The 23,012-nt window shown below is 34.9% G+C and overlaps 3 protein-coding genes across 4 annotated transcripts; 1 reads left to right on the top strand and 2 right to left on the bottom strand.

Moving 5' to 3' along the window:
- Window positions 1-3: 3 nt before the first annotated feature.
- Window positions 4-3,444, bottom strand: LOC122576628 (brain protein I3). Its single transcript, XM_043747226.1, has 3 exons — window positions 3,175-3,444; window positions 2,435-2,634; window positions 4-2,331 (listed from the first exon to the last, which is right to left on the bottom strand). The coding sequence occupies exons 1-3, from the start codon at window positions 3,242-3,244 to the stop codon at window positions 2,200-2,202; spliced, it is 402 nt and encodes a 133-aa protein (XP_043603161.1). The 5' UTR covers window positions 3,245-3,444; the 3' UTR covers window positions 4-2,199.
- A 1,020-nt stretch (window positions 3,445-4,464) lies between these two features.
- On the top strand, window positions 4,465-14,332 carry LOC122576736 (brefeldin A-inhibited guanine nucleotide-exchange protein 1). Of its 2 annotated transcripts, XM_043747450.1 has the most exons (14): window positions 4,465-4,613; window positions 4,704-4,984; window positions 5,681-6,180; window positions 6,265-6,662; window positions 6,962-7,366; window positions 7,478-7,834; window positions 8,251-8,562; window positions 8,706-8,947; window positions 9,019-9,299; window positions 9,485-9,815; window positions 9,982-10,578; window positions 10,658-10,878; window positions 11,005-11,208; window positions 11,351-14,332. In XM_043747450.1, exons 2-14 carry the CDS (start codon window positions 4,867-4,869, stop codon window positions 12,476-12,478), a joined length of 5,094 nt encoding a protein of 1,697 aa, XP_043603385.1. In that variant the 5' UTR covers window positions 4,465-4,613; window positions 4,704-4,866; the 3' UTR covers window positions 12,479-14,332. The 2 variants fall into 2 exon arrangements, with proteins under 2 accessions (XP_043603385.1, XP_043603384.1); XM_043747449.1 differs by having other exon boundaries at window positions 4,487-4,984.
- A 55-nt stretch (window positions 14,333-14,387) lies between these two features.
- LOC122576735 (intraflagellar transport protein 172 homolog) lies at window positions 14,388-22,750 on the bottom strand. Its single transcript, XM_043747448.1, has 14 exons — window positions 22,567-22,750; window positions 21,953-22,096; window positions 21,440-21,552; window positions 21,185-21,370; window positions 20,253-20,666; window positions 19,470-20,099; window positions 18,420-18,866; window positions 17,581-18,316; window positions 16,890-17,450; window positions 16,306-16,749; window positions 15,916-16,239; window positions 15,418-15,834; window positions 14,737-15,351; window positions 14,388-14,655 (listed from the first exon to the last, which is right to left on the bottom strand). The coding sequence occupies exons 1-14, from the start codon at window positions 22,603-22,605 to the stop codon at window positions 14,518-14,520; spliced, it is 5,208 nt and encodes a 1,735-aa protein (XP_043603383.1). The 5' UTR covers window positions 22,606-22,750; the 3' UTR covers window positions 14,388-14,517.
- Between the last annotated feature and the right edge of the window lie 262 nt (window positions 22,751-23,012).

The following is a 23,012-nucleotide window of genomic DNA, read 5'->3' as shown; positions in this document are numbered from 1 at the left end:
AAATTAGATACTATAACAATCTTTTTTAATGACTTCACTAATGACTTATACAGAAATAAAACTATTTATTTTTAATATTTGTTATTTTAACACGTTTTCTTCACTTTCTCTTTAAGGGTGATGCGCAAGATCGAAATTGTTTCAAGTTGTTGATGCTCGTTACCGGTAATGGTAATAGCTGGTACTTTTGGTGGAGCTATGCATTATTTGAGATGGATTCTATTACATAATTTTATTACGTCCAATAATAAGTTACATATATGCAAATGCAGTCACCAATAATTTTTGTCCTTAACACGTAATTGAATGATATTCAATCTCTTCTAGGAACTTTGACGCACTACAAATATTCTGAGAAGAAACTGGATGCTTAGAGCCAGTTGTAAATATTTTTCAATGCTAATCAATCAAAATTGCTTATTACTGATTATGTAATGAAAATGAACAAAAATTGAAAATTATTGTATGTAATATTTTTACGAGATTGATGATACAATGATCGATAATGATTATATAGACTCCAATAATGCGACGAAAACAAAATACTTGGGTCGTATATGCATAAATGAATATGCATTGCGAATGTATCATTTACGTATCGCGTGTATGGTGTCAAGTATCATTGGGATGAGACTTTCTTAAATTACAACCACCAATCAGTACCAAACTTCAATCACAAAAACATTCCTTATAAATTATCAACAACACTATTCATAATTTGTAATAGTGAAACATATTAGTTTTTATGTTTGATGAAAAAAATAAATTTTTAAAAATAATTTATTTATAATCGAGCATTGACTATACTGTTTAACGAATAATACTCGACACTTATCTATGGATATATGTATGTTTTTGTGAGTTACACAATGTTTACACAATAGATTTTAAATTTGAAAAAACTTTCTATGAGTGCAGATTTTCCTCTGCCTATAACTTTTAAATATCGCTAATTCCCCGTATCAAATATTTTTGGTGATCTAATAATTCATTTTAAATATTAATAACAATGATAATTTTAATAACAACTTCATTTTTTTATACAAATATGTTTTTAGACAAGCCAAACATGTTTTTTTGTTTATAGATGAATCATTAATAGCTTCCAATATTAGAAAAATATTTCATATTTTCAGGTACATATTTAATGTTCTAGTACATTGGTTTGCATAACAGAGCATATTATTCTTTTCGTTTGAATCTAGTCAGCATAATATTAGGAAAAACTTCCTTTAAAAGTCAGATCTGGACCAATGTAACAAGTAGAAATGATATTTATAATAGCTTAAAATGGTTCCAATACAGTTAAATACTGTTTTATTTTTAAAAATATAAATTGTAATGCGAGTGATTAATAAGTTTCATTATACACTCACACATCTTTTATAAAATTGATTGCATTTAGGAAAAAGACTTGCTGACATTTCCTTTGAGATTCAAACGTATTTTTAAAAACATATTACGTATAATTTTGTATCAGGAGACTGTTTTACAGTGATATAAGGCACAAACTTCATTGAATTTATTTTTCATAAAATATATAAGCTTTGACAAGTTATTTTAAGAAGTATTTTAAAATACTTTATATGTTAATTCTATGTAGATATTAGGTATAGAAGAATTTCAATGAAATCTGTTTGAGATAGCTTTTTTGTCATTAGAAACATATTCTAAGTACATGGTACATAACTATTTCACAGTATCCATTGCTTCTTTTATCGCCTGATAAAAATATACATACCTAGAAACTATGGTATATCTACATTTTGAAATATGCAATTATATAAATAGATACAGATATAAACTCTTTCATTATTCATTATAGTAATAAAGTAACATATGTTATAACAAAATGCAACAATATTAATCAGAACTTTCTGCATAAAGTTTACAAAATAGCACAAGCTCCACTTAAATTGTCTTAAATCAACAAAGTCTTAAATGTGTAGAGGAACCCCTTAATTGTATGTCAATATTTTACAAACTTGTGTTTCCCACAATTAACTAAGTTACCAATTATTGTACACATCCCTGATCATTGGAACACTACTTCCTCTTATAATGTTAGTTTAAATATATAATTACGTGGATGCACAATACTAGTAAAAAATTAATTTTTTCTGGTTAATTAATTAACCACTAATTCCTCCATATCTACACAATGATAGCATAAAAATTAAGACTGTAATATGTAACACATTAACCAAAATAGGCACCACAATTAGAACAACGTCGAGTCTTTAATAGTAAGCAGCATATTATCCCTAATGGGAAGAACAGGATTGCACATAGTAGTCCCAGACATGTAAAATCATCTTCCATTACACCCACCTATGTTGTAAAATCTGACCTTAGTCCCTACTTTTCATCTCAAATAATTGAGTACCAAACATATGAGAAGGAAATTAAGATTTATTTATTAAAAATTACTTACTCTGCATGCAGGACACCCTCCAACTAAAATTATTTCTGGCATAAGTATAGTGGTTGATTGTGTAGAACCATAGGAAGGTACATAATTATGATTATTAGTTCCACTTGCGCTAGGATAATACCCTGCAGGTGGAGGCCATGAAGTAGACCCTGCAGATTGTGTTGCATTGTAACCTGGCTGTGGTTGCCATGAAGAATTAGCTACATAAGATACATCCCATGTCAATTTCTGTTATTACTTCTAAATATAACATTTTTTTTTATCAAACTATTATTATTTGTAGAAACAATTATTTAATACAACAAGATATTGAAAATTAATTTATTTTTTTGCATTACTATTCAACCAATTTAGATTATTAGCTTTTAACATGAATTACAGTATAACAGTATAGTCAGAGTATTGTTAAATGAGTAATGACATCAGAAATTACCTCTTCCATATTTGTATAAAAATATCTCGTAATATTAATAACATTATAACATTAATAATATATATACTTTTTCAAATTATTTCTTCAAATTTTAATAATGATAATCATAAACGAACGAACCTAAATTATTTACTTTTTAAAACTTCGTAATAATCTTCGTATGATGCGAAATATAAAAATTATTAATATAAAATTAATAGCTTAATAATTCAAGCTTTAAATGTAATAATTAGACTTAATAGCAGTTCACATTATTTATAGACAGCAAAATAATACGAAACAGTAAAATTTCAATTTTGTTGCTCACTTATTGGCGCAGTGGCTGCTGCGTAAGACGGAGGTTTATCGTTTCCTGTAGTCAGCGGTTGCTTTTCCATCGTTTAATAATCGAACTAATGGCTTTTATGAGCAATTCGTATGATAAATCGGTGTAATTAGATAATTATCATCGGTACAATTTTTTTTTGACAGCTAGCACCTGTATTAACCCAAGATCTGACGCGGTTCCAAAACAAATAGTGCATTACTATTTCCGCCCGGGAGAACCACTTAAGATTTCACTTTTATTCTTCGATTAGAATACGAAGTTCTATTGGTTGACTGTTAGTGACGTCATTTCATTGTATTCGTTTTAATTTGATACTCATTTCGAATTACATGATTAACGTGTGTCGTGTTTCCTTGCGGCTGTAAAATTGATTTACTTGTTTTTCTTTCAGCATGCCACAATAGCGAATTATACGCAATTAGTATAAATAATTGGGGGAATTACAGAGTGTGTAATATTAGAATTAAGAAATTTTCATTTTGAATTAAAAATTTTCCATTTTATCTTTCGCACGAGAATTAAATGTAATTAAGTTGATAATCATAATGGCTGTTTAGATAATATAAAAATTTTCGTTTTTATTATTGAAGTGAAGTTTTTAAATAGCTCCATATAAAAAATTAATTATTTGATTTTTAACTTATTTAAGAATCATTAAATATTTTTATTACAAATTTAAACTTTAAAAAATAGTGCAACTGAACTTAAAGTAATATATCTTTTATTACAAAGAAAAAATCTGTATCTTAATTAATATCAGTAGCAAAGATAAAATTACGAAACTTGCAAAATGCAATGTAATCATTTAATTTTTCCGCCACTAGTTAACAGAGTATCGTCTATAGCAGGCGATATTCATAAGCCTTTATCATTTTTTAAATTCCCGTGATATAGAAAATCATTTAGAATGAATAATTACTATTATAATACACAATTACTACTATAATAATACATACTTTTAATAAACGACTTATATACTAAAATTTCTTTATTTGGATGAGCAAGAAAGTGTAAGGGAAATCTAATTAAATTTAAAGTAAAATTGAAACAATTCATATATTAAAACTTCTGCACTTTAATAACCACAGAAATGTAAAATTTTAAATAAAATTTAAATAATTCATATATTAAAACTTCTGTATTTTAATAAATAATAAATAATATATATACCAAATAATAATATATACCAGAATTTTAAGCCCGGTTATGTACGGTATTTATATAGGGATTCCTAGATCCCTCATAAGTAACTAGTAGGTGTATGCACGTGCGTGTATGTGTGTGGAGGGCGCCACTTGAGCCACCTTCGTCGTTTCAGTCTGTCTCTTGTGTGGTTTCTCCGCTGTTTCGAAAGTTTGCTGTCATTTTTCGGAGTTTCGTCATCGTTTCACATGATTTCGTGAAAAATGGATTGAAACGTAATCTTGAGGCGAAACTCATTTGAAATATCGTTGTTCCACCTACTTGTCGTTGGTAAAGCTCCTAATCGATACGCGTTTCATCGACAGTGCCGCAGAGGTTTCCGCGGACGACTTCTGCCTCCAGAAGGTGGTGCAAAACGATGTACGAGGAACCAGTACGCAAATCACGGTGGTAAAGATGCGAGACTTCGATCGAGTCGCGTGTGCTCCCGTGCCAGCGTAGCAGAGGAATCAGCGCGGCCCGGCGACGATGCGAGATAACTCCAAAGAGATGTTCATTATCAGAGCTTTGGAAAAGATCCTGGCTGACCGGGATGTCAAACGGTCGCACCTCTCTCAGCTCAGAAAATCCTGCGAAACTGCACTTGGTAAATTCATTAATTGTCAACTTATCCTGTGTGATAACACTAATATATGTAATCGAAGAAGTTCCTTGAGAGTTATGCATACAACACAAAACTATTCATATCATAGCAAATGCTTAAAATTGTGATACTCTACTGCAAAGTATTATAAATGATTATATTGTGTGATTTATAATTGGAATTAGTTTAATATTTTAATCCATTATTCTCTGAATGTTCTAATAAGATCTTGGTTATATAGGGATTGATGGAAGATTCTTCTTCAAAATAGGACATTAGATTCTTTAGGGTTTTAAAATTGACTGGTAAAATTGCATTTCTTGGTCTTCGTAGAAAGATCTAATTAGATTAATTCGATGATTTAATATATTGCATCAGCTTTAATTTTTCTTCTTATTCAGTAATATATAGATATTAAGTAATGTAATTATATTGTATGTTATTCAGTTCTTGGACTTTGACATTTGATGTACATGTGTTGTAATATAAAATATATACATATGTCCATATGATAATAGGAATCAATATGTATATGTATTGTTTATTATATTCCTGTCTATTTTTAATTATTTGTTACTATACAAAGTTGCTTGATTTTCTTCAAGTTTTTGAGAAATACAGACTAAAAATAATTTTGTGTTATATTTTCAAAGAAATATTAAAATCAATTTATAATTTCAAATATATATTGTTTTTCAGATAACTTGAGAAATGAAATCAAAGAAGGCTCAGGCACTCAAGTGTCAACTGCTTTGCCACAGCCTCGCAGTGATTCATATGTTATCTCTGCAGAAAAGTATTTTCTGCCCTTTGAATTGGCCTGTCAAAGCAAGTCACCAAGAATCGTAGTTACTGCTTTGGATTGTCTACAAAAGTTAATTGCCTATGGACATCTTACGGGAAATGTACCTGATTCTACAGAGCCAAATAAGCTGCTCATTGTACGCATTGTTGAAACAATATGTGGATGTTTCATGGGGCCACAGACGGACGAAGGAGTCCAATTGCAGATTATAAAAGCCCTTCTCACAGTTATGACCAGTCAACATGTGGAAGTTCATGAGGGTACTGTGTTGCTCACTATACGCACGGTATACAGTGTTTATCTGGCCTCAAGGAATCTGGTTAATCAAACTACAGCTCGAGCTACGCTCACCCAGATGATTAATGTTATTTTTGCACGTATGGAAACACAAGCAGTAAGTTTACTAACTAATTGGCATAAAATTGCATTACTGAAATTTACATAAAAGGATGTTAAGGAATATTTTCTGCTTTCCTAGGAAGAAGAGACCGTCCGGAACGAGGTAGATCAAGCCGAAACCACCAATGTAAACTCCACTAACTGCACTTCTGGAGAGCTTGAAACCGAAACAGTAAACCACGAAGAACCATCAGTGGAGAGCAGTCAAGAATCACAGTTAATAGTGAGAGGGATTTTAGAGGATGTAGTAAATTCTATTATTCCCGAAGATTCGACGAATATAACTACTGTGACGTCAGAGGAGGCTAGCTTAGATCAAGTGCCTATAGATGAGAATTCCGACGAGGCCGTTGCAGAGAGCGATAATATGGTCAGGGCGAAGTTCACTCATGTGCTACAGAAGGACGCTTTCTTGGTTTTCAGAGCACTTTGCAAGCTTTCCATGAAACCACTTCCTGATGGTACTCCAGATCCCAAGTATGTGTAAAGAGTCTTTCTATTAAGAAAATGTTTTAATGCAAACAATTATTTTTAAGTTGACTCAGAAGTCTTTTTGAGATACTTTTTGACATTTTTGTATCTCATATAAATCAAGTAAAACCTAATTGGTTTTTTGACTTAATCATTTAAAGTTGTGATATTGGAATATTTGTTATTTCATGTATCACAATTTTACAAACAGAGAAAGAGAAAGTATGCCACTTTTCTAATAATCATGCAAGTTGGTATCTCAAAGCTTAGCATCTTATGAAATTTTTGTGGTATACTCTCTTTAGGTCCCACCAGCTCAGGTCGAAGATTCTTTCCTTACAATTGCTTCTGGGTATCCTACAAAATGCTGGACCAGTATTGCGTTCCAATGAAATGTTTGTCATAGCCATAAAACAGTACCTCTGTGTAGCACTCTCGAAAAACGGTGTCTCTTCCGTTCCCGAGGTGTTTGAATTATCTCTAGCATTGTTTCTCGCACTGCTAGCTCGCTTCAAAATGCACTTAAAGATGCAGATAGAGGTTTTCTTCAAGGAGATTTTTATGAATATCCTCGAGACTTCTAGCAGTTCTTTCGAACACAAATGGATGGTGATTCACGCTTTGACTCGTATTTGTGCGGATGCACAGAGTGTCGTGGATATCTATGTGAACTACGACTGTGACTTATCAGCTGCGAATCTGTTTGAAAGGTTGGAAAACAACAATTACCCGTAAATCTATAAAACGAATGAATATTTTATATTTCGTATTATTATATTTTTATAGAGAGATTAAATTATTTATATTCTACATTTTTACAGGCTTGTGAATGACTTATCAAAGATAGCACAAGGTAGACAAGCACTAGAATTAGGTGCATCACCCAATCAAGAGAAATCAATGAGGATCAGAGGTCTTGAATGTTTAGTATCCATCTTGAAGTGTATGGTTGAGTGGAGCAGAGATCTGTATGTGAACCCTAGTGTTCCAGCTGATCAGCAACTCCCATCTGAGCCCCCTGATCCTCCAGTGGAACCTCCCCTGCCTCGTTATGGAAGTGCTGGTAGTCTATCCTCAGCGAACTCTAGTTTAGTAGGAAACAAGGAGATCCCTGATTCTCCTGAACAATATGAGGTCCAGAAACAACAAAAAGAAGTGTGGGAGACTGGCATCGATATGTATGGATTACAATTCGTTTTTTAGTTTTTCCGTCTTGCTCTGGTATTTAAAGCATCAGGTTGTCTCAAAACAAAATTCTTTTACTTCTTTTACTTGAACAATTCATTTGTGTCAAATAGTTGATTCAACATCGTATGTTATTATATCGTATAATTCCTTTTACGTTTATTATATGGAATTATATGGAGATGTGTTAAAATAGACATATTACGAAAATTTATAATTATAGCCAAGTTATGAATAGCCTTTTAATTTAACTAGATACAAATCGGTCATAAAATGTTGCATGTAAGTTAAACTGCAGAAGGATAATAGGACTGCCTGGTATTTTAAATCGCTGTAATGACACTTAGGAAATGGCAGAGTTGCAAAGAGACATGTATTTTATTAATTAAATTGGTATTTTTACCTCTAGCTTTAATCGAAAGCCAAGCAAGGGAGTACAATATCTTCAAGAACAAAGTCTTCTAGGTAATTCGTCCGAAGATGTTGCCCGTTGGCTTCATATGGACGAGCGACTCGATAAGACCGCGATCGGCGATTTTCTCGGCGACCATAATCACAATCAGGTGATGTACAGCTATATTGATCAAATGAATTTTGCCGATCGCGATTTAGTTACAGCCCTTAGATACTTTCTCGAGGGCTTTCGATTGCCTGGTGAGGCGCAGAAGATTGATCGATTAATGGAGAAGTTTGCTAGTCGATACTGTGAATGCAATCCAAAGTAAGTATCCTTTAAATTTCAGTATTATATGATATCATATTATCATATTTTTTCATATTTCTTCCGTGTTATCATCTTGTACATAATATTATATAATTTTAACATTTTTTTTTCATAAATTAATTCATCTTTCATATTACCAGTAATGGGTTATTCACAAGTGCGGATACTGCATATGTATTGGGTTTTTCGATCATTATGTTGACTACCGATCTGCACTCGCCTCAAGTGAAAAATAAAATGACCAAAGAGCAATATATCAAGCTAAATCGACGCATTAGTGATAATGAGGATCTCCCTGAAGAGTACTTATCGAAAATTTATGACGAGATTGCCGGTAACGAAATTAAAATGAAATCCAATCCTAATCGACCTGGCAAGCAAGGTAAATAGAAATTGAACTAATTAAGTAGATTGTTATATAATTAATAATTTTAAATATGCTTGATGTTACAGTGATATCTAGCGAAAAGAAACGGCGGCTTTTATGGAACATGGAGATGGAAGTAATCTCGACAGCAGCGAAAAATCTAATGGAATCTGTCAGTCATGTTCAAGCACCGTTCACCACGGCTAAACACCTGGAACACGTTCGACCTATGTTTAAAATGGCGTGGACACCATTTTTAGCCGCATTCAGTGTCGGTCTTCAAGATTGCGATGATCCAGAAATTGCTTCCCTTTGTCTAGATGGTATTAGATGTGCAATACGCATTGCTTGCATATTTCATATGACGGTAAGCGTTTCTGCGATATCAGCGAAATTTTAAACTACTATGCTAGTTCTGTTTCGGCTAGTTTTATTCAGTTGGTTACTTTTACGTCCGAAGCTGTATGAACTGTAGAATATATAAGGTACATCGTAAGCTTCAAATCACTCAAGATCTTTGTTGTAAATTGTATTTTTCTGTTTTAATTATAGTTAGAACGGGACGCGTATGTACAAGCCTTAGCACGGTTCACTTTATTGACTGCGAATTCACCGATCACTGAAATGAAGGCAAAGAACATCGATACGATCAAAACTCTGATTACTGTAGCTCACACTGATGGTAATTATCTTGGCAGCTCTTGGTTGGATGTTGTTAAATGTATCTCTCAACTCGAGCTTGCCCAATTAATTGGAACTGGAGTTAGACCTCAGCTCTTGGGTCCACCTTCGAAGCCGCATTTCCCTTCACCATTAGTAAACTTCAACCTAACACATAACAACTTGCATCAGAACAATAATTTGAATCTCAGCTCGTTGGACCGTAAGTATGTCATTGACATCCCATAAATTTTTCATGATACTGTAATGGTAGAAAAGTGCACGCATATTGAAGATGAAATTTTAGTCAACAAAAATTGTATTCTTTAACTTCTGTTTATTTTCTATCTATTTATTTTACATGTTTCGTTTTTTTGTATGTTTTTTAGCAAGCGTAAAGGAATCGATAGGAGAGACAAGCTCTCAAAGCGTGGTGGTAGCTGTCGATCGAATATTCACCGGTTCCACTAGACTAGACGGTGACGCCATTGTAGAATTCGTGAAAGCTCTCTGTCAAGTCTCTCTGGAAGAATTATCACACCCAACGCAGCCCCGGATGTTCTCTTTAACCAAGATCGTAGAAATTTCTTATTATAACATGGGACGTATCAGACTTCAGTGGTCCAGAATTTGGCAAGTGATAGGAGATCACTTTGACAGAGTTGGTTGCAGTCCTCGTCAGGATATCGCTTTTTTTGCAGTCGATTCTTTGAGACAACTTGCGACCAAGTTCATAGAGAAGGGAGAATTCGCTAATTTCCGGTTTCAAAAGGATTTCCTCAGACCGTTTGAGCATATCATGAAAAAGAATCGATCACCAGTGATTAGGGACATGGTGGTCCGTTGTGTCGCGCAAATTGTACACTCACAGGCTCCTAATATTCGATCAGGATGGAAAAATATATTCAGTGTGTTCCACCATGCAGCTAGCGACAGGGATGAAGCTGTTGTTGAGCTAGCATTTTCTATGACTGGGAAGATTATAAGTGAGTGTTTGGAGATGTGGTAATATACTTGATGTGATAGTTTTAATTGGTTTATTTTATATTTGATATATATTTTCAGATGAATTATATGCCGAAGATTTCAGTATCATGGTAGATTCCTTTCAAGACGCCGTAAAGTGCCTCAGTGAATTTGCTTGCAACGCCTCCTTCCCCGAGACGAGTATGGAGGCCATAAGATTGATACGTTCTTGCGCGTCATATATCGACGCCAATCCAAATCTCTTCGCGGAGGGCATGATGGATGATAGTGGAATGGTGTCTGAAGAAGATAGAGCTTGGGTAAAGATCTCATATTTTTTTTATATATCTCCAATTTTTTTCAAATCCTTGCAACTTGTCCACTAGGTACATTCGGTGAACTTTTTATTATAAAAAATTTACTACTCGAAGATTTTATTTATATAGGTTAGAGGATGGTTCCCGCTCTTGTTCGAGTTATCGTGTATAGTGAGTAGGTGTAAGTTGGACGTTCGAACACGAGCGTTAACCGTTCTTTTTGACGTCGTGAAAACACATGGAGCTTCTTTTAAACCCCATTGGTGGAAAGATCTCTTCCAAGTCCTGTTCAGAATCTTTGACAACATGAAACTTCCTGAACAACATACAGAAGTACGTGAAAAAATTTGTTCTTTAACACTGCTGCTTTTTTTTTGTCTGCATGATATATAAATTACATTTGGCAGTGACGCACTCCAAATAATGTACAATAATTTTTATAGTGAACATATGAGCATCCATGATAATATTTCAGAAAGCAGAATGGATGACAACAACGTGTAACCACGCTCTGTACGCAATCGTCGATGTGTTCTCACAATTCTACGACACTTTGGGGCCTCTTCTATTAGAGCAGCTGTACTCTCAACTGCTCTGGTGCGTGCAACAGGATAACGAGCAGTTGGCACGTTCGGGAACCAACTGCCTAGAGAACTTGGTGATCAGTAATGGCATCAAGTTCGACGAGCAAACTTGGGAGAAGACCTGTAGTTGCGTCCTCGATATCTTCGAGAGCACCCTGCCATCCGCCTTACTCACTTGGAAACCTCAGTCGCCTAATAAGGAATCTGACCTAGATGTAATCACAGGAGATGCGGACAGCCATATGGGGATCCTCAAAAGAAGCAACAGCTCTCAAAGTTTAACAAACGGCGAGACCGCGAAGAACAAAGTTTTCTCCGCATTATTAATTAAATGTGTGGTGCAGTTGGAGCTGATTCAAACGATAGACAACATTGTGTTCTACCCAGCTACGTCCAGGAAGGAGGACCAGGAAAATCTAGCATTGGCACAGGCGGACATGTTTAATGGGAAGTCCTCTGAATTGGGTGTAAGAGCTGGTGCAGATCAACAGAAGGAGGAACAGGGCATGTACTGTGCTCTGACTACTACGCATCTATTACAGTTAGTCGAATGTTTGTTGAAATCCCATAGATTCGCGAAGAGTTTCAATTCCAACCATGAACAACGGAATGCGCTGTGGAAAGCTGGTTTCCGGGGCAATGTGAAACCAAATTTGCTTAAACAAGAAACACAGTCATTAGCCTGTGCATTGAGAATCCTCTTTAAGATGTATAGTGATGAAGCTCACAGAGCTGACTGGAGCAAAGTGGAAACCAGGCTTGTTGAAGTGGCTTGTGAAGCACTGGAATATTTCCTGGCACTTTCCAACGAAGCTCACCGAGATGCTTGGACTCCAATACTGTTGTTGCTTCTCACGAGGATCCTAAAGATGAGCGACAATCGATTTGCAGTCCACGCATCTAGCTGTTACCCATTACTTTGTGAGGTTATGTGCTTTGATCTCAAACCGGAATTAAGGTCCGTGTTGCGGAGATTCTTCCTGAGAATTGGTCCGGTATTCAGGATCACGCAGCAGTAGTAACGAGTCTTTGTAAAGAGTGAGATTATACAATTTTTTGGTTCATTTTAAAGATTATAGAAGAAATTCTTGCAATTTGAATTGGTCGTAGTTCGTAAACATGGAGTTCTATGGAGTTAAGCTTAAATCGCTTTTTTTAGATTATTAGGATAAGAGATGCACAGTATCGTACAAGTTTCTATGTTACTATAAGAATTTACATTTGAATACTTTATGTGGTATCTTCTTTTATCTTTAATTTGCAAGTAGCTATGACTTGTACTTCTTGCAAGAATTTCTTCTGCATATATCATAATGCGAATTGAAATGAAATAGTTTAATTGAAATATTTTCTCTCGAGAAATAAAAGAAGAATTATTAAATACGGGAACTGTTCGATATTTAAGACAGGACGGCAAAGTAAAATACGTTTTAGTAAAATCCTAAAGGCAAAGCATAATATGTATGTACTGTATATGTTCAGAACCTCCTTCGTATTTAACATATTCTTCATTTTTATAAGAAAGAAGAAACTTTGAGTGAGGAGTTTTATAGTCCTGATACAATATGTGTGCAGAGTATTTAATAAATAGAGTATTTTCTGGATATAACATAATGTGTATCTTTGAAAGGAATACTGATAATAGTAGATTTATGTTTAAGTAAATCGTTTATATTTAAATTCACATTTAATTATCTTATGCACCATTTCGATATAATTTTCTTAAATCTGAATTATTTTATTATAATTGAAAATTATATAAAACATTCCAAATTGTAAATTAATTGTGATTATTTAATTAAACAGGGTAGAAGGTGATTTACAAATGGGGAATTTCTTTGCATACTTGGTATGAGATAGATAAGGAAAAAATTTCCTTATTACCAGGAAATGCGCTATTTATCAAATGTTTTGTATATTCAGTTATTGTAAACTGCATACAAAGTGTCTCCTGAAGTATACTGTATCATAGGAAGAAATAGATCTTTGAGTGAAAAATCAGATGATTTCTGATATTTTTATAGAATTGATTAGTAACTTTGTAACTCTTAAATAATTTAAAAATTCTATGACCGGATAGCCAAGTAGAATCCTTAATATCTTGTTTTTCACTTGGAAATCTTATTTACAGTAAATCTTTTAAGGCACTTCTTGTATATTTACACAAAATATTTAGGAAATGATGGTATAAGCAAGAAATGGCAGATACTTAATGAAAACTAAATCAAACGCATTCTCTCTGTTTATTGATGCTTCTTTATTTTCACAAGTGTCATAATCAAGGTGAATAATACAGCCATATTGTCTTGATGTTTTACCAAGGGTAAAATGATGAGCACTGTTAAATTTCAATACATTAATTTTTCAATATTTGTGTCTGCATAAAATTAATTTAGCTTTCATTAATTTTTCCCTTTATCTGTTATTCTATGTTTGATTTACACTTAAAATAGGTGTGAATAATAAGGTATCAAAAACGATCAAAGGCGGTTGGATAAAAGGAATGTAATGCAAAGAGGAACTCAAAAAAAGAGTATTGTGCGTTATTTAGTTTACCATTTCTAGCTTTTACTACTATTTTCAAGATATACATATAATCTCTGTATAAAAATGCAATACGCCCATAGTCATCACTGAGTAGTCGTATAAATATAAACATCCATCGCGGATAGGTATTCAGACAACGAGTGATAGTTATCTTGATAACTCGTTAGGGTCGATCGTTATACATAGAGTCGCTTTAACGATAAGAATGAGAAATCCCGTGGACACACGTTGCATGTATATTCACATTGCATAGAAACTATTTATGCTTAAGTTAGAGTAATTATTTACATAATGCAGCCTTATTTAAATAAATTCTAGAGAAATGAGGTCGTTTTCTTTCTGTGTTACCTTGTCATTAGAAGGTCACTGCTAGTTTTTAAATATATTTCATTTATATTTATTTTATTAATAATTTAATCTTGTTTATACTTACATTAATGTACTTATATTTACATAGAAACGTATGCTTTTCTATTTTGGAAACTGTAACAATAAGTAACACCATGTGCCTTTAAAAAGAATAGTTGGGAATTGCTCCAAACCATTCTTGAATGAAAGCTAGAATATCATTAAGATTTGAATCCTGAGGAGCTTGGCGTGCAGTATTAATTAACTTTGTCCAGTCATCACGGTCTGCCACATGCTGAACCTTTACAGATAGCAATTTATCATTATACTTTGAAAAAGATTAAAAAAGAAATAAAATTCACTGATAGAATTTATAAAATACCTCTGCAAATTTAATGATTGAACCTCGAATGGGATACCCAGTCAAGATGCAAGCTTGAAGATTTCCAGAATCAAGAGAGTGAGCAGTCAATGAACCTACATAGACTCCTCTGTGATCTGTGGGGAGAACCTGTTCCACTTTTTGATCCATAGATACAGCAAGAACCCATTCACGGACTTCTTCTCTCTGTTCTGATGTTAAACTCAATGTCTCTGGCAGAGGAACCTCCACAGGGAAGTCTGTTACAGCTAAATCTTCAACGTCCAACACGGTACTATCACCTTCTTCTATGCACTCCTCTAAATCCAGGAAGTGGTTTAGAAAAACAAAGGCTTCACTGTTCTTCCCAGCTGTACGTGCTTCTATCCCTGCTTCATAGTAAGCTCTATCAGCAAGAAGAAGGTCAGTGTACCTTAGTAAAGTAATCGAAGCTTTTAAGACCAGCCCAGAAAGTACAGGATAATCACGACAACCACATTTCACTGCAGAATAATGAGTAGCTTCGAGTACTCTCTCAAATTTCGATTTTTGACTTGATTCTAATGATTTTAGATTCTTCCAGAGATCCAAGAGTACAGTTCTCAAGTGACTTAAGTATCTGTATTCATAATATGCCTGAAACAAAGCAGCTTCCAGCTGACTATTTCTTTTTTATCAAGTTTATCAGTATGCTATTCTTACCTCTGAATTCAAAATGCTCTCAGACAACTGTAAGTAGAGATTAAAATTTTGCTGGATGGGAGGAGTACCATACTTAACATACAATTGCAAAGCATCTAGTGGAGCATTCCCTTTCACTAGTTGAACCGCTCTTTGTGCCACATATTTGTGCAAAACCTGAGTTCCTTGAGTGCTTGCAGTCTCGAATACTTGGTTCCATTGACCTTTATTAGCCAGTATCTCAAGTCCTGCATCTGCATCTATTTCCACAAGTTTATCTATTTGTCCATCCCTCAGCATTGCTTCCTTATACTTTTCTTCCAGATAAGGTTCTATATCTGGTGCCAGTTCATTCACAATTCTCTTGGCCTTTTCCCATTCTCCAATTGAAGCCAATGAATCAATAGCATCTTTCAACTTGTCTGCCTGTAAGAATACCTAAAAGAATAAGAAAGAAATTAAATTTGTGAAATTAAATCAATCTTTTATTTGTAGGATATTCAATGGTAAGATAGCAACCTGAGCAGCAACAGCATATTCTCCAATAGCAAACAAACGCGAGCCAAGATCTCCACCGACCTGAGCAACAGTTTCTGAATCAGCTTGATGAAGTAGAATGTCAGCAGCCTTGATAAGAGACGACCTGGGCGCTTGAGGATCTAGAATTAAGATATCGAGAGCAGCTCGCACTTCACCAACTTCTAACCACTTTCTGGCTTCTTCAAAAGCGTTTGCACCAGCAAGAGAGGCGCTTATTTGACCAAGTTCACGCCTGAGATTCGCTTGTTGACTCGGTAGGTATTCTCTGCAAACGCGTAGCGCCTCAGACCACATTCCTGCTTTCTGTAATATGCAAGAAGCGTTTAAGAAATGAATCAATATATACATTATGTATTATCAAATAATCACCTTATAGTGTTCAATAATCATTTCAGGTTTATGGGCTCTCAATAGCAAAGTCTCAGCCAAGGAATAGTCCTGTGCTTCAACTGCTTCACTAGCCCTGGCAATGAGGACTTGAGCAACTGCATCTTGGTTAATTGATTGAGCTACATCTTCAGCAGCCTCCCAATCTCGAGTATGAATATACATCTGAACAGCCTCCATAGTTCTTCCAGCTTTAATAAATTCTTTCTCTGCTTCAGAGAAATGACCTGCATCTTCCAGTGCCATGGCGTGTCTATAGTGAACTTCTTTCATCTGATCAGTACTCCCATATTTGACAATTTCCAAAGCCCAATCGAACAAGTCAGCTTCACAAGCTAGCTGCAGACAGCCATCTAAGTAGTTCAGCCGCATAAGCAACCTGGCTGCTAATTCTGGTGCCAATGTACGTGCCCATATTAAAGCTACCTATATAGAAATCAGAATTTTTTAATTATATATGCATATAATATACATATAATATGCATTTTATACACTTTTGCATTTTTTAATTTTCTATAAATGTATAAACATTTACGATTTAAAGATAAGTGTCTAGTAATCGAGACCTGTTGGGCTGCGTTATCTCCAGCATGCTGTTTCGCTACACGAAGAGCATCCTCCCACATGTTGGCTGTCCTATAAGCAGTCACCGCTCCTCTCCAATCACCAGCTGCAAGATAATGCTCCTCAGCCTCACGAGGCTTGCTAGACTCATTCAATTCTCTGGCTAAGTGCGCGTGAGTGGTCTCCAAAAGGTCTGGTCTATATTTTGCTACTAATCTAATCATATCTGCACGCCGACTAGCCTTTCTGTACATCGCTATAGCTGAATCATATTTGCCAATGGCAAGATATAGTTCCTCTGCGTGTTTCAGATCTCCTGTTTCACAGAGGATTGTAGCATGTTTTAACAGGACTTCGTTCGCTTCATCAGAGGTCATATACTCTTGAGCTACTTCATGAGCACGACTCCAGTTGCCATTTTGTACGTGAACATCAACTGCACGTCTGGCATCTCCGGATCGAATGAAAAGCCTTTCTGCCAAGTTCTTCTCGTGTATGGAGGCGAAATATTCGGCCAGTTTCTCGCACTGTTTCCTTATTGTGGGATCATCGTCCTCGATCACCTTTTAAAAATAGTAGTATTAACGAGTACTTTATTTTGAATATTGCATGTATATTGGGTATTTCCGCATATTTAGATCTTCCGCAATCTGTTAATTATAGAAAAATAGGCAAATGTGAAGAAATATTTACCTGTATGATCTGTAGCCCCTTTCTCCACTGCCGTGCATTGATAGCAGCATCCAGAGCCAGAGCAGTTTCTCCTGCCTCTATAAAATGATTAATAGCTGCATCATAGTGCCCAGCAGAGGCTAAGTGCTTGCCCCATTCTCGTTCAAGGTCAACTACCGAAGTAGGATCCACTTTTCTAGCCAATTCCAATGCTCTTGCGAATACTCCAGCTTGAGAGTAGCATTTGATAGCTTCCAGAGGCTCTGATGTCTTTTCCAACAGTTCTCCAGCTAATTCCATTAAGTCCGTCGCTTTCAAGACTCTCACGATTTCATTAACAATGGATCTGTCCTCTAATAGATCTGGATTGAGCAGAACAAGTCTAGCTGCTCGACCAGGTCGATGAGCATCTAGGTATAGCTTGACTGCACGTCGAGGATTAGTGGGTTCCAAAATGGCAGCAGCTCTAGCTGTCTGGCCACTTTCGAGTAGCCAAGTCAGATGTCTGTCTCTGAGCTCCTGGAGACCTGGCCAGCCTCTGTTTTGTGCTAAAATCAATGCATCTTCCCAGTGCCAATATTTTTGATACATGTCCAGAGCTTGGCCTAATTCATTTTGTTCCAAATAAATGGCTTCTGCAGTTTTTAATTCGCCATTTAGAATGGCTAACTTTGCCCAACAGTCAGGACTCGAAAGTGGATCATGTCCAGTCTCTGCATGGTACTTCTCGCCGATTTCTATTATATTTTTTAAGAATCTGGAAGAGCAATGAAAGCTTTTTATGGTAACTATTCAAATACTTTTGTAAGTCACTGTAATTGGCAAAAACAGACAGGAACAATGAAGAAACAGATATAAACCTGGAACAAGCTACATCCCCGAGAGCTGCGTAGCACCTGGCAGCTACCAATAACTGTCTAGCAGCCATTGCATTCCTGGCCACATTTTCCCACATGGCCTCCGCTTGAGGCCTATCTGCCAAATCCTCCAGGAATAATAAAGCTCTACCAAAATCATTGTCATGTAGCGCTGTGCCAAATTCTATCAGTGGTTCATCAAGCAGATAAGCCACCTTGCCTCCAGTCTCTTCCACCGTGACAGAAGTTCTTCCATCTTCTCTAGTAATGTCGATGGCATCACCACGAACTGGAATTAATGTTGCCACTTCGGGATCATCCACGTTGTACCAGACTGCCAAGGTTTGTCCAGTTTGAGCTACTACTACATCACTGCCTAGTACCCAAGAAGCAAAACTGACTCCAGTCAGTAATAAAATTCTTCCACCTAGCTCGTCACTTAGCCATAGTCTAGATAAATAGCGAGAATTAAGAATATATTGAAATCTCGATAAAATTTATAAATGTTGGATGAAAGAGGAACTTCAGGGGTAGATTTTTTTAGTAATATAGATTCCATATTAATCGACAGAAGTTTACGTTATCGACTGTTGCATGTCAACAATGGATTACCAGTTCGGCTATAGATGTGAAAAAATTTAAGGGGCCATTCTTAAAGTTAAAATAAGATAAAAATCGAGAATAAAAAAAATTGCGTTTTCGACTTTCTTTTTTAATTATTGGCAATTAAACATTAACCGAATTATCCCTGTGAGCGAGTAAACCTCCTTACACGAACGAAAGTGGATCAGCCTAAGCAGCAAGGTGTACAGGATCCTCAAATTGAATGCTACATGGGCAGCAGGTTACCTCGTACAAGTTTTTTTACACCTGTAGCCAAAAACTCTGTATGTTTCTCCCAATAATTTTTTTATATCGTTCCATAAAACACTAAGGACATTTCTGGATTTAGGAGGGACACAATACTTTAACTACGAGAATATAAGAATACTGAAATACTGTATACTGAACGATTAAAAAAATCTCATGTAAATGAGTGAAATACTTCGTTACCTGGCTCTCTTGTCTCTAGATAGTAACCTGTGGCCTGTTTCACTAAGTTCCAGCCAATCTACACGGACATCATGAGAAACCATTGTAACAGTAAGCCCAGTTACCAGGTCCATGATGCGAACAGTTCTTGGATCCAACAAATAAGCGAGTCTTTTATTGTCCGGTGCTTCAGCAGCCTGTCTCTCATTGATCCTCACACTAACTACATGAGGATTTACTGCTTCTGTTCTTACTGAGCCTAATGCCTCATTGTTCCCATACTCAACTATGGTTAGCTCTCCTGAACAAAAGATTAGACACACTCTTGGATATTCAAAAAAGAATTTTTCACTGTTGCTTTTATCTTCCCAGGAAATTTCACTGATAAGATTTAGTTCAATGTCAGCTAGAAGTAGAGTGTTAGCTGTGCGAGCTACCACATTATTGTCAGCTCGTCCTAGGACTTTGACATCCTCTATTTCATAGCCTGTTTGGGATCTAATAATTACTGGCCGATTGCCCTCTTGTAATGGACGAATCACTACTTGGTTGGGTCCAACGTAGGCCACTTCGTGACTTCCTCTGATTACTGTTCTCTTCAGGACTGTTTCAAATTGCTCCACTGCGCCGCAGAGGCTGCCTACAAGTAATCTGGAAAGTTAATAATACATAATTTTTATCTTTTTTATTCTGTATATACATATATTCTTTGCTTTTTATTCTCAAATATTTTATTCTCATTTCTTCTATCATTTCAGGGTTATAATTTGGTCTAATTGCATGGAACATTTTATATAGGCTGACCTGGAACCATCTCGACGCCAGGATATCGCAGTGACTGTATAGAAATTAGGCAAAGATCGTGTATTTGCTTCTTCCCAAATGGAACGTCGAGGACTCCAATCCAAAATTCGTATTTTGTCCCAAGATCCGATAGCAACACTCTGTCCACTGGGACTACAGCAGGCCACAGCGATTTCTTTTTCGTTCTCGCGACTGTAGTCGAAATTTTTCACTAACTTTCCACGCGAATCGTAAAATGACACTCGTCTGTCGCATCCTGCAGCCAGAATATGCGATTGTGTCCAAGCTAATGCGTATGCTGGTACTGTATGAGTACAGATACGTCCAGAAGGCTCGTGATTTCCATCGGCGGTTAAATGATACTTTATTATGCTACCGTCAACGTGACTTGATAAGAAACCGGTTCCTCGTACACTGAAATTAAAGATAAGATGATGATTTTAGTTAAATTAGGTATATTATAAAGAAATTTCTAAAAGTATATGAGACGTTTATTAATTATTTAAATGAGGATCCACCTTATCGATTTCATTAACTTTCAAATATATTGTCAGGATCATGACCTAACTTATACCAAGATAAAATATAGCAGAAGTATTTTTATGAATATCCGGAAAACAAGCCGAGTGGCGATTACAGTTATAGTAAAAAGTTGTTCGGAATATTGACCTTACAATATTTGAAAATTATTGAATTTAGTGAGGTAGTGTCTCATTTGAATAATTACCAGATGTTTTAGAATGATGTACCAAGCAAGCAAGAAGTGATGGTAGAGGTTGACAATTATTTTTTGTCTAATAAATACGTGATCCTGCTTCAGTTTTTGACTGACTCTGTCCAATGGGGGAAACAACAAGGACAGTAAAATATGCAATTTTTGTTTTAATACGGAGGAACTAATGAGAAAATAAAATATTGTGAAGATAGATTACTTGGAAGCCAACGCAATTGTGGTCGAATCAGCCGTGTAAAGTGTCTGAGCTTTCTGAGTCTTCACCAATGCAATGCGAACTTTGCCATCTACCAAACCAACAATAATTGGTCCCTCGGTCAGCCAAATTAGACAAGTGACAGGAGAACTTTGACGAAACTTGTTGCAAATCACTTTCTTCTCTCCCCTATATGAGAACAATATCTTTGAAAAAGAATTTCGACAATTTTTTAAACTAATTTTTTCTATCATTTACCATTGTTCTCCAATTTTGTAAACGTAAACTATACAGTCAGTCTGGCCCACTGCTATTTTTGTCGAGTCTGGAGAAAAGGCAATACCCTTGACCACGTAACTCTTTTTACCAAACTAGAAAAGATGGGTAATTTTTCATAAAGACACACACATCATTTAAGTTTGAAGAATTTTTTATAATATTTCAATTATTGTTTTTTATAATATCTTTTTGAAACTTACATTAAGAAAAATAAATTTATTATGTTTATTAACACTAAAAAAAATTGAGAAATTGATTAATTGATTAAATATAAGAATTTACATAAAGTTAGACGAACAAAAGAAACAACAATGAATGTACAATTTTAAATTAAATTTTGAAACCGGTCATTTGACCGGGTCTAGTAAGATTAGTGTTAAGAAACAGGAGTAAAATAAAAAATACAAAATACAATATAAATACAATTAGTAGAGTACATTTACTTGTACCTTAATGCAACTATAAGGAAATTATTCTCGAATACCTTCGTACCTTCGAATCGACAGGTTTCGTGGAAAATTTGTCACGTTTCACGCAATTCTCGTCAAAAAGGTATATGGAACGATCAGAGGAAGCGACAGCCAGTTTTAGACTGTTTGGTGACCAGCTTATACCCACCACTCTATTCTCGTACTCCTGTTTTATAAAATAATTTTTCAGAAACTTATCTAAAATATTTTTCCTTATTTTATATTTAATTATTCCCTTAGTGCGATTTAATGTTTTTCATCTATTCTTTATTTTATTATTTCTTCAAGTAGATTTTATTTTTTAATTTTTTGTTTTAATATTGCCCTAATTCAGTTTGCTATTAATTTTGTATTATTTTAAAAGTGTTATTTTCTTACTTTGTATTTCATTATTATTTTAGTTTAGTTTGATATTTCTCTAAACAGATTTTATTTTCCAATTTTTTATTTTATTATTATTCTAGTTTAGCTTACTATTAACTATTTATTATCTTATAGTATTTTTCGACATTAATCTTAGTAAAGTTCGCAGTAAATTTTACGATGTTTATTACTTACTTTCCTATTTAAATCAATTACAAGCATTATTCAGAACGTCATTAAAATGATTAACTAATTCAAAGTATATATACTTACATACGGTGGCGTAACATTGCCCAAATATTTGAGCAACATGGTTATTCCTTATCGCTTTTAACATCGATTGATTGCACAGAATTCTCGAGAAAATTGTTTCTGTTTGTATACTTTCGCAGTCACGTTGGTTCATTTCGAGCGATATAAACATGAGTTTCTGAGACGCAATATCGCATGAGACGTTTTGTATACGTTCAAGTTGCCTAGCGACAACAACCTTTGAGGCTTGTCTAGGAGTGGAGGAAGCCAGGAAAATTGATAAGGTACGTCAAAAGTTGCCAACACATAGTTCTTACTGAATTTACTTTAGTTTATTCAGAAGAGTATACATATATGATTAACGAGGAAGGAGAATCTATTCTCAAAAGTTAAATAATTTTGTGAAAATTAACTGACAAAATTATAATTCTGTATAATTAAATAAATTCTTAGGTTGGATGTTTCAA

The sequence above is a fragment of the Bombus pyrosoma genome, linkage group LG16 (assembly GCF_014825855.1).
Source record: "Bombus pyrosoma isolate SC7728 linkage group LG16, ASM1482585v1, whole genome shotgun sequence".
Taxonomy (NCBI): domain Eukaryota; kingdom Metazoa; phylum Arthropoda; class Insecta; order Hymenoptera; family Apidae; genus Bombus; species Bombus pyrosoma.
The sequence above is the reverse complement of the archived record's forward strand: the minus strand, read 5'-3'. Positions and strand labels throughout refer to the sequence as shown.